Source organism: Leuciscus leuciscus (assembly GCF_965113295.1).
Source record: "Leuciscus leuciscus genome assembly, chromosome: 22".
Classification (NCBI taxonomy): Eukaryota; Metazoa; Chordata; class Actinopteri; order Cypriniformes; family Leuciscidae; genus Leuciscus; species Leuciscus leuciscus.
Window position 1 is genome coordinate 7,982,760 of NC_138746.1, and position 10,220 is coordinate 7,992,979.

The window sequence follows — 10,220 nt, forward strand, 5'->3', positions numbered from 1 at the left end:
ACATTTTATCTGTACAGAAGTAAAGGGAAGGGAAGGAGGCCTTCATTGGGGAGAGACTAGTTGACACTTCAGGACTGTGTTGTCGTCGTGTTCAGGCGCAGGTCCTTCATCAGATCTGGATACAGCCTGGATACGGCGTACTGCGGTAAACCTCGGGATAAACAGAGAGACTAATATTAGCGTAGACGCCATTCTTCTTATGATGTAACAAGTACATCAGGATTTATGGGAAGTGTTCCCAGTTCCGACTGACCTAAACTATGCAGCCTAACATTGAATTACAGAAGTCTATAATGTGTTATGTGTATACTAGGCCAAAGATATGTGTTTTTAGTCTAGATTTGAACTGACAGAGTGTGTCTGCTTCCCAGACAATGTTAGGAAGACTGTTCCAAAGTGTTGGTGCTAAATAGGAAAATTTAGCACCAAGAGGCCTGAGTGAGGGGCGTTATCATCATGACAAAGTCCTGAAGGCCATAGCAGACACCATCTCCAGCAGGATCACCCACTGCAAGCACCTACGCCCTGTGAAGAAGACATCATTTTGTCAGGGCTAGGGAGAAGGTAATACCAGCTGCCACCTCATCTGGCCTGCTAACAACAGCACAGGACTGGGAGCTGAAAGTCGACCTGGAGAAGCAACTGAAGTTTCCAGAAACTGTCGACCAGATATGGTTCTGATCTCAGAAGCATACCAACAGATTGTCCTCTTAGAACTTACAGTTCCCTGGGAGGAACGTATCGATGAGACCAATGAAAGGAGGAGAACCAAGTACAAGAGTGCTAAAACTTTCAAATTAAAATGAAATATACATACATATATATATATATATATATATATATATATATATATATATATATATATATATATATATATATATATATATATATATATATATATATATATATATATATTAATTATGTTGAACGTCACATGAACAGACAAGAAAACAGGTCTGTTTTTTCCTCTTTTTTATTAATTATAGAATATGTACAAAATTTGTACAAGGAAATCTCATCACATCTGCAGTATGAACTGACAGCAGCATCTATGACATAAATAGTTATTTTTATTGTTACCATTTTAGATATCAATCTGCATATGCGTTGGACTCATCTTTAGTAGCTCCTTTGAAGGCATCTTGAGTAAAACAGCTCTATTCAACAAAGCACATACAAAAGACCTGAACCAGAAACAATGCAACCTGTTTTACAGAATACATTAACCCGTAGGCCCTATACAAACTATAGTAGCCTATCTCACTGATACTAAAATAACACTGCTTTTATTCTAAACACAATCCCTTTTGGGTCCTGGTTTATAATATAATATAATATAATATAATATAATATAATATAATATAATATAATATAATATAATATAATATAATATAATATAATATAATATAATATAATATAATATAATATAATATAATATAATTTTACAGATGTTGAGTGATATCCAGGGCTACATTAATTTCTGTTTTGTCATACTGTCAACATAAGCTATTACTCTTAAGTTGATACTGATTTTACGACATCATAAGATGTGTGGTAAAGCAATGTCCTCATGCTGGAACGTCCACTCTGATTAAATATTCATTAACTTGACGACAAATCATTAATTCGTGATAATCAATGGCTTCTTGGCAAATATAGAGATTTACTGTGTCATTTCACCATTCAATCTGTGATGACATTGGAAATTAATTTAAACCAGCCTGAAAGCCTCTTGAAATGTCTCAAAATCACAGCTCTTGCAAATTATATGTCATACTCCCCAATTTCCTAGATTGCATCAAGCTTTCTATTCAGGTTATTTTCATTCTATACCCAACAGCCATTGAACAAAAGTGCTTGAAAGCAAAACTTTGATCAAATCAATACCATGCAAACAGCAGTATCTTGTTTATCTGAGGAAGCAAAGCAAACAAAACATGGACTTTCCACCTCAGCTAGTCTACATTTGTGCCTCACTTGCACAAGTCACAATTTAATTTTTCTCTTTTGTTTCTGTTGATTAAGTCTGGCACCTGGCATTAAGATGCTTTGTACTATTATCCTCCTCTTGGCATTAACAGGTATGTTTATGTCCGCTTGCATTATGGCTATTTACGCTCACATGAGAAATTTGGCAATGCATTGAAATATTTTGCTTGATAAATGCAGTTACTTGACATTTTGGAGTTCTTTGGCCTGAAGGTAACACTGCTTCTCATTGATTAAAGTTAATTTGGGTGCCTAGAAGTTGTATAAAGACATATTTTTATAGGCCACCTAGTGCGTGTTATGGTAATGAGCATTTTAATAAGATGAAATTTTGCATCAGGTAAATGCCAACCTAATAAACCAACTCTACAAATGCTGTTTCATAATACTGTTGGCTCTCCTATTCTGAAATGATGTGCATTAATTTCCCCAGCAGTTGTTAATTCTATTTAACTAATGTTAGTTCACTTTATGTGTAGGACTATGCCAGTCTGCTCTAATCAGCAAGAGTCACAAAGGAGATGATCCTCTGCTGCAGTATGTGGTGAATAACTCTCTGAGAGAACACCCAGTACTGACCAAACTACGACTGGTGGGTAGAAAAGCACGTGCCACAAAATAAGCAAATTCATCATGTGAAATAAAAAAATAACTTAAAAAATGAAAACTCTGTCTTTATTTAATCACCCTCATGTTGTTTCAAACCTGTATGAATTTCTTTCTTCTGCTAAACACAAAGGAAGATATTTTGAAGAATGTTGGAAACCAGACAGTTGATGGACCCCATTGACTTCCATAGAAGAAAATAAATAATATGGAAGTCAATGGGGTTCATCAACTGTTTGGTTACCAACATTCTTTAAAAAATCTTCCTTTTTTTTTAGCAGAAGAAATAAATTAATACAGGTTTGAGTAAATAAAGACAGAATTTTGAAGTGAACTTATCCTTTAATTAAATAAATGTGTAAAGGCAGGATTCAAAAGTCTTAGAAACCAGTTGTGAAAATGCTTATGTTTTGCATTCTCTTTTAATTTCATGCATTTTATATATAGAGATTTAACAGTGCAGTAAAAAGGGCAGGAAACATTCCTCAGAGATTTTGGTCCATATTGACCTGACAGCATCACGCAGTTGCTGTAGATTTGTCAGCAGCACATCCATGAATCATGAATAAAGGGATGAACATGGTAAGCAACAATACTCAGGTAGGCTGTGGTGTTTAAACGATGCTCAATTGGTACTAAGGGGCACAAAGTGTGCCAAGAAAATACCCACCACACCATTACACCACCAGCAGCCTGAACCGTTGATACAAGGCAGGATGGATCCATCCATGTGTTCATGTTGTTTATGCCAAAATCTCACTCTACTATCTGAATGTCGCAGCAGAAATCGAGACTCATGAGAACAGGCAACATTTTTCCAATCTTCTATTGTCTAATTTTGGTCCATGAGAATTGTAGCCTCAGTTTCCTGTTCTTATCTGACAAGAGTGGCACAGGTGTGTCTTCTGCTGCCGTAGCTCGTTTGTTTCAAGGTTCAACGTGTTGTGCTCTTCTGCAGTTCGGTTGTAACTTTCTATCAGCTCGAACCAGTCTGGCCATTCTCCTCTGACATCAACAAAGCATTTTCGCTTGCAGAACTGCCGCTCACTGGATATTTTCTCCTTTTTTAGACCATTCTCTGTAAACCTTAGAGATGGTTGTGCATGAAAATCCCAGTAGATCAGCATTTTCTGAAATATTCAGAACCAGCCCATCTGGCATCAACAATCGTGCTATGTTCAAAGTCACTTAAATCACCTTTCTTCCCCATTCTGATGCTCAGTTTGAACTTCAGCAGTTCGTCTTGAACATCTCTACATGCCTAATGCCTAATGCCTGCTACAGACTGTACAATTTCCAATCCTATAAGATCATTACAAATCACACTGTACGACGAAAATATAATAAACTTGGGTACGACATGTATGTAGACTGCACGATGATGACACCTATTGAATCGTAGGCTGCGAAACAAGTTAGTATAGAAGAATAAAACGTCATCAGCATACGCTAGTGGTAAACAAGTAATTGTGGTTTTAACGTGCGCTAAAAAAAGAGGAGGAAGCGAAAGAGGAGAATATGGACGCGGTCATCATGGCTGGGTAACAGAGGCCAACTTGGCATGTCAATTTTGCTAATGGAGCTTGAGGTAAGTTGCGTTGACCTATACGCCATTTAATGTTGCATTTTTATTGGCTAGTCAGTAGACGTAGTTTGTATCAGCAAACATACTGTGAGATGATCCTGCTAAATTTCTAAAACTGTCAGAAAATGCTATCTTTGGTTGCAAAACCATGCCAACAGCCGTCTTTATCCCTGTCTTACTGTACGACCACTGTTTACAACCACAGAAATCACCACTATTGGTCACCTTTCGTCTGGGACAGCCCAAAATTGTACAATGTGTACCAGGCATAAATGGATTGAATTGCTGCCATGTGATTGGCTGAATAGAAATTTGCATTAATGAGCAGTTGAACAGGTGTAACTAAAGTTACCGGTGAGTGTGTGTATATATATAAACACATATTTTGTATTTAGTAGTCTCTCTTTTGCTTTAGAAACACTTGAGCTGGCATGAGCTCCATCTTGTGCTTCAAAGGAGTTCACAAACGCAGTGATACAAATCTGTTAGATTTTAATCTTAAAAATGTAGATATTTAAATGTATAAATGTCCTTTTTTCAAAAATCTAAAATTCAGTTCATTTCCTTTTAAAGTTCATTCAGTTCATGTGCCTTTTAAACTCTACTGTATATTTTTACAGGAGTCTTCATGTGTAGTATCACACACTTACACTAGAGGTCAGTAGAAGGGAAAATGTCTGCATTTTTCATCTGTGTATTTCTGATTTAAGAGAACTATGAACGACTCCAGGAACCTGATGATGGTGGCATCTGAACAGGCTCAGCTTATGGCTAATCTTGCAAAACTAATAGAATCCAATAAAACTATTGAGATCGGTGAGTACAAGCAATATAATTCATGAAAATGATGTAATTTACTGCTTACCTATAAAACACATTTTGCATCTGTCTTAGGTATGTACACAGGATACAACACCTTAAATTTGGCTCTGGTAATTCCAGAGGATGGGCGCGTGGTGGCCTGCGAAATTTCTGAGGAATATGTGAAAATAGGCAAACCATTTTTTATAGAGGTAAACCAAAGCAAAACACAATCCACCAAGTTTGCAAAATTATTCAGGGCCGCGTTTCCCAAAAGCATTGTAAGCCCAAGTTGATCGTGGAGACCAATGTTCTCTACGATCAACTTATCTCACAATGCTTTTGGGAAACGCAGCCCTGTATAGTAGCTACATTTTAATGCAGGCTATGCAGCTGAAGTCATTTGTTTTAGTAGGACACATCACTGCTTTAGACAACCGTATCTATGAAGTTGCTCCTCCACATACACCTACACATATCAATTTTTACTGATTACTGCCTGCCAATGCAAGAACACAGTCATCAGTATAAAGTCCAGCTGACCAGTAACGATTGAAGCCAGAGATGCAGAAATGTCCATCAGACTTTGCACTGATTGCTGATTGAGACTGATGTAACTGTACATCTAAGTGCTGATATCTGCACAAAGCCAATCAGCAAAGTGCTTTATTTACAATTTTCTCTTTTTATTCTTTAAGAATGCCATAAAAATAACACCCAATCATAAAGCAAACTTACATGTCTTGGAAAAACAAAGATAACGGAATAAGAAATGTTTTGTTATTCACTATGGATTTACAAAGTAAACTTAGAAGTTAGAACAAATAACTGCAAACTTTCTTTGTTTTAGGCTGGAGTGGAAGATAAAATAGATATTCGCATTAAACCTGCAGTTGAAACCTTGGGTAAAGATGAAATACAATATTATTATTATTTTCAAGTTTTCAAGATATAGAAAAAAACATCTTTGTGTCTTTACAGATGAACTCCTAAGTGCTGGTGAAGCTGGAACGTATGACTTTGTGTTCATTGATGCTGACAAGCAGAATTATGACACATACTATGAAAAGTCACTCCAGCTTGTTCGAAAGGGTGGCATTGTAGCTATCGATAATGTAAGTATGCAGTATTTAGTTTTGAAACGAGCCCATACGTAAATATATGCTGTATGCTACATTTTACAGATTAATTTAGATAAGTAGTCCTAAAAATATGAAGATAAATAAAGCAAATATTTTCCTACCTTTGCTCTTTGGTTGAGAGTAAGCTGGTGTCTTTCTGCTCTTCAGGTTCTCTGGGGTGGTAAGGTCATCAACCCAGCTGAAGATGACCTTTCTTCAAAGACCATAGACAAACTCAACAAGAAGTTACACAAAGATGAGCGGATTGATCTCTGTATGCTCACTGTTGGAGATGGCCTGACACTGGCTATCAAAAGATAACCTAGATTGTTCAACAATAAATAAATCAATAAATAGTCTATCTATAGAAAGACTGTTTACACCAGAGGTGCCCAATCCTGTTCCTGGAGATCTACCTTCCTACCTTCGAGTTCAGCTCCATCTCTGCTCAACACAACTGTCTCTAATTATCTAGTGCTGCTGATTCAGGTGTGTTTTATCAGGGTTGGAGCTCAATTTTGCATGTAGGTATGCAACTGGTTCTACTGACCCGCTCCGGTAGATCTCCAGGAACCGGATTGGGCACCCTTGGTTTACATGTTGAAAATTCATTATTATTTTTTATTTTAAATAAATAAATAAATAATCGCATTGTCAAACGAATTGTCTGGTGTTCATGAAAACTATGGCCTGTAACCATAAACAAATAATAACATATTTTATAAAGCGGAAACCATTTTTTTTTTTTTTAAGCCTTGCAGCGTCATAAGGTTTGGCCACTAGATGGCGTCATTACTCTTCCCTTTCAAGTTAGTTCTCCTTTGAGAAAAACAATACTAGCCTACTTATTTAATTGTGAGCAACGTAATTATTTTTTTGTACTGTACTATCTTTAATTTATATTTAAAGTGACAACTGATGTAATCCACATTAAATAAACGTAGGCCTATATCTGAATCTTGATCTATGATAGGCTATACATTTTAAACATTTATTTTTGTTGCTTAGGCTATAGCAATTTTAAATGTCCCTTAACTACTCAAGAATTGTTCGTTAGCATGAATAAAGGAAGTAGTGCTACATTTTAACGTGTTGTTGACGTCTGACTCATAGGCTACCCTAAAAGTTTCGTTTATTCTTAATCAGAGCAACATGTGGAAAGTGAAACTTAACTCGTTATTGCAATGATAGGTAACCTAACGAGACCATATAAAAACAGGAACGTTGTTTCGATGAACACCAGATGAACACCAGATGAGCTCACAGATTTGTAAGGTAAGACTTTGTATCTGTTGTCATAATGTGCATTAATAATTGTATTCTAGCCTACAGATAAAATAGGCTGCTTTACAACAATAACAAACTATATTGCTAAAACTTTTTTTTTAAATGCAATTCTATCAGTGATTACTTTTGATCTAAAAAATAACTTTTAATTAAGATTGAATTTAAAATTAAGATTTAAGATTCTTAAGATTTAAGAATTATATTTGACTGATCATTTAATTTTGTTTTTCTAGATCCAGTTGAAAACAAGTGGTCAGTCTACTGTAGGTTACTGTACGAAAGGATTCAAAGGAAACTGAGAAATGAAAACTGCAAGAGTGTAAACATCTGCATCTATTTTGTGTTTTAAACAATAAGGAAATGGCTGAGGACGATCTTAAACTGTTGTCTTGCCACTTTACATGGGGCTTGCTAAAGGACGATGCTGATCTTAACTTTCTCGAAGTGAAAGTTCGTGAAAAACTTTCGGTGAAAGGCGAGTTTGTAGGAAACCTGAAACAAAGAGATTTAAACTTCTTGGCCTTCATTAAACATTTGCAAGGTTTTAACGACGAGGCGCTTAAGAACCTGCAACTAGCAAAGGAGGAACATCCGGACGATGACAGGAATGTGATAGTGATGTATGGAAACCTGGCCTGGGTGCACAGTCTCATGGGCAATGCGACTGAGGCTGTGAAGTATGTAGAGAAAGTAAATGAAATCCTTAAGGCTTTCCCCACCTCATCTCCAACAGAGCTTCACAGAGAAGTTCAGAGTGAAAAAGCCTGGTCGCTTCTCAAGTTTTCTAGAAAGTCCTACGTCAGGGCACAGGAGAGTTTCCTTGAAGCTCTACAGAAAGAGCCGGATGACAAGGAATGGAACACAGGCTTTGCCTTTTCTCTGTTCCGTCTGGAGGGACTGAAGATTGGCCAGCACAAGCGTGTGCGTTTTGAAGAGTCTCCAGCTGTGCTCCAGTTAAAGAGAGCTCTGAAACTGGACCCGAACAATGCAATGATTCACGTGTATCTGGGGTTCAAGTGCTACAAGAATGAAAAGAATGCAGAGGCATGGCAGTACATGACTCAAGCCATCACAATGGCTCCGGATAACCTCAGCGTTGTTTTGCGTGTTGCAAAGTTCATGAAGAAAGAGCAGCGTTATGACACGGCCCTGGAGGTGTTGATGAAAATGCTGAAGAAAGCGCCAGACTCGTCACGTTTACATCACGAGATAGCCAACAATTACCGGTGGAAAGCCATGCAGATTGAAGACATACACAATCCGGAGTTGCTGGGCCTTTGCGTTCACCATTTAGAGAAGGGTGCCAGTTTAAACCCAGGTCACATATACCCACAGCTGGAGTTGGCACTGAGGTATGCAGAACTAAAGCAGACGGCTAAAGCAGAGCAGAAGTTCACTGAGCTGTTTGCCCTTCCCGACCTAAAGCCAGCTGACCGTCAAGCCTGGCATCGCATGTATGGGGATTTCAAACTATACAGGCTGGGCTCAGAGAGAGCTGCGGTCGAGCATTACAAGCAAGGCATGATGCTGGGACGAGTGTCCACCGAATGGATCAGTTGCAGAAACAGACTGAGAAAAGTCCTTCAGCGTGACAGACGGGACACATACGAGATCCGGATGTTCTTTGCTTCCTTTGGAACGGAGAACAAAGATAATTGAGAGAGAACAAGTTCAACTCATAGGCTTCATTCATGCAATGAGCTATCATTATGTATATGGAAAGTCCCCATAAAACATGAAAACACAACTGTAAATCTTTATTTAAAATACGTAAAGTTTGCAGACATTTAGATTATATAGTTGCTGAATTGCTTGTCTTTACAACAGTCATCTTTTATTCAATAGGCTAGCAGGAATTTTGCGTTATCTGAAATTTAAATTAAAAAAAAAACTTTTTAAGGTGATTTACTTACTTCTTACTTACTTACTTAGGTCCAAAACTATTGAATATTTCTCTTAATTTTTCCCTATAGAAAATCACTAATAGGGTCACTATTGTTACCAGGATATGTTTTCCCCCATCATTGAGCAGGGCCTCCTTTCTATTTCTATTCCAGTTTATGCTGCTGTCATAAAGCAAATGGATGACATACCAAAATGACAAATATGCTAAATAGAAACAAGCACTAGTGATATCAGACAATAAAAATAAAGTGTTAAAATTGAAAGTCACAAGTATTCAGATGAGAAGGCAGACGGGTGTGTTTATTATTGGATTGGATTCAGTCCAGCTCACAGTGACCGCTCAGCATGACTGAAAGTGGAGAGCTGACTTGTGCTTTTCTGCTGCACAAACATGTACTTTATAGCTTGAAGAATGTTGTTACTGCAGTAAAATATATGCAAATCTTACAATAAGAAGAAATGTTAAATAACACCAACATATAATAAAGTTGTCACAGTTCAGCTGAAAATCAAAGAGTGTGTGCTGAATGTAGGAATTTGAGTAATATGAATGTTTTTATATTAAATCATAAAAATAGCATAGCCATTAAGATTACATGCCTTTTTAAAAGCAACAGGGTTTTAATGTTTATAGCCATTACTTGTGATGAAGGTCATGACTACAAAGTCTTTAATATAAGGAGAATGTAATGCTGATATTTCAGTGGTAAGGGTTGACTTACAGATCAGCCCCTATACTGATAATGTGATTAAAAAATAAATAAATACATACATGAGGCAGTTAGCCTACTTGCTTGAAGAGTTAAAGTCCTAAAGGATGATTATGCCATTATGCCATTTTTATGTAATTGAAGCCTACATCATTGTAATAAGGGAAAGTATACTCTGTGGAGCAAACATTTGCTTGTGAAAAGATTAATAAACAC

General features: G+C 37.0%; 2 protein-coding genes across 3 annotated transcripts; both read left to right on the forward strand.

Annotated features, from left to right (window-relative positions):
- Window positions 1-1,923: 1,923 nt before the first annotated feature.
- Window positions 1,924-6,765, forward strand: LOC309486643 (catechol-O-methyltransferase domain containing 1). Its single transcript, XM_082154024.1, has 7 exons — window positions 1,924-2,081; window positions 2,469-2,581; window positions 4,891-4,996; window positions 5,075-5,193; window positions 5,832-5,886; window positions 5,963-6,096; window positions 6,271-6,765. The coding sequence occupies exons 1-7, from the start codon at window positions 2,045-2,047 to the stop codon at window positions 6,421-6,423; spliced, it is 717 nt and encodes a 238-aa protein (XP_082010150.1). The 5' UTR covers window positions 1,924-2,044; the 3' UTR covers window positions 6,424-6,765.
- Window positions 6,766-6,900: 135 nt separating this feature from the next.
- On the forward strand, window positions 6,901-9,283 carry ifit8 (interferon-induced protein with tetratricopeptide repeats 8). Of its 2 annotated transcripts, none has more exons than XM_082154010.1 (2): window positions 6,901-7,377; window positions 7,623-9,283. In XM_082154010.1, the coding sequence occupies exon 2, from the start codon at window positions 7,750-7,752 to the stop codon at window positions 9,046-9,048; it is 1,299 nt and encodes a 432-aa protein (XP_082010136.1). In that variant the 5' UTR covers window positions 6,901-7,377; window positions 7,623-7,749; the 3' UTR covers window positions 9,049-9,283. The 2 variants fall into 2 exon arrangements, with proteins under 2 accessions (XP_082010136.1, XP_082010135.1); XM_082154009.1 differs by having other exon boundaries at window positions 7,747-9,283.
- The last annotated feature ends 937 nt before the right edge of the window (window positions 9,284-10,220 follow it).

Bases quoted from the DNA above. Each gene is read 5' to 3' on its own strand.
- LOC309486643 (XM_082154024.1), top strand. From the start codon at position 2,045: ATGCTTTGTACTATTATCCTCCTCTTGGCATTAACAG. The intron at 4,997-5,074 runs GTGAGTACAAGC...CATCTGTCTTAG, and splicing joins CAATAAAACTATTGAGATCG to GTATGTACACAGGATACAAC. The intron at 6,097-6,270 runs GTAAGTATGCAG...TCTGCTCTTCAG, and splicing joins GCATTGTAGCTATCGATAAT to GTTCTCTGGGGTGGTAAGGT.
- ifit8 (XM_082154009.1), top strand. From the start codon at position 7,357: ATGAGCTCACAGATTTGTAAG. The intron at 7,378-7,746 runs GTAAGACTTTGT...TTAAACAATAAG, and splicing joins TGAGCTCACAGATTTGTAAG to GAAATGGCTGAGGACGATCT.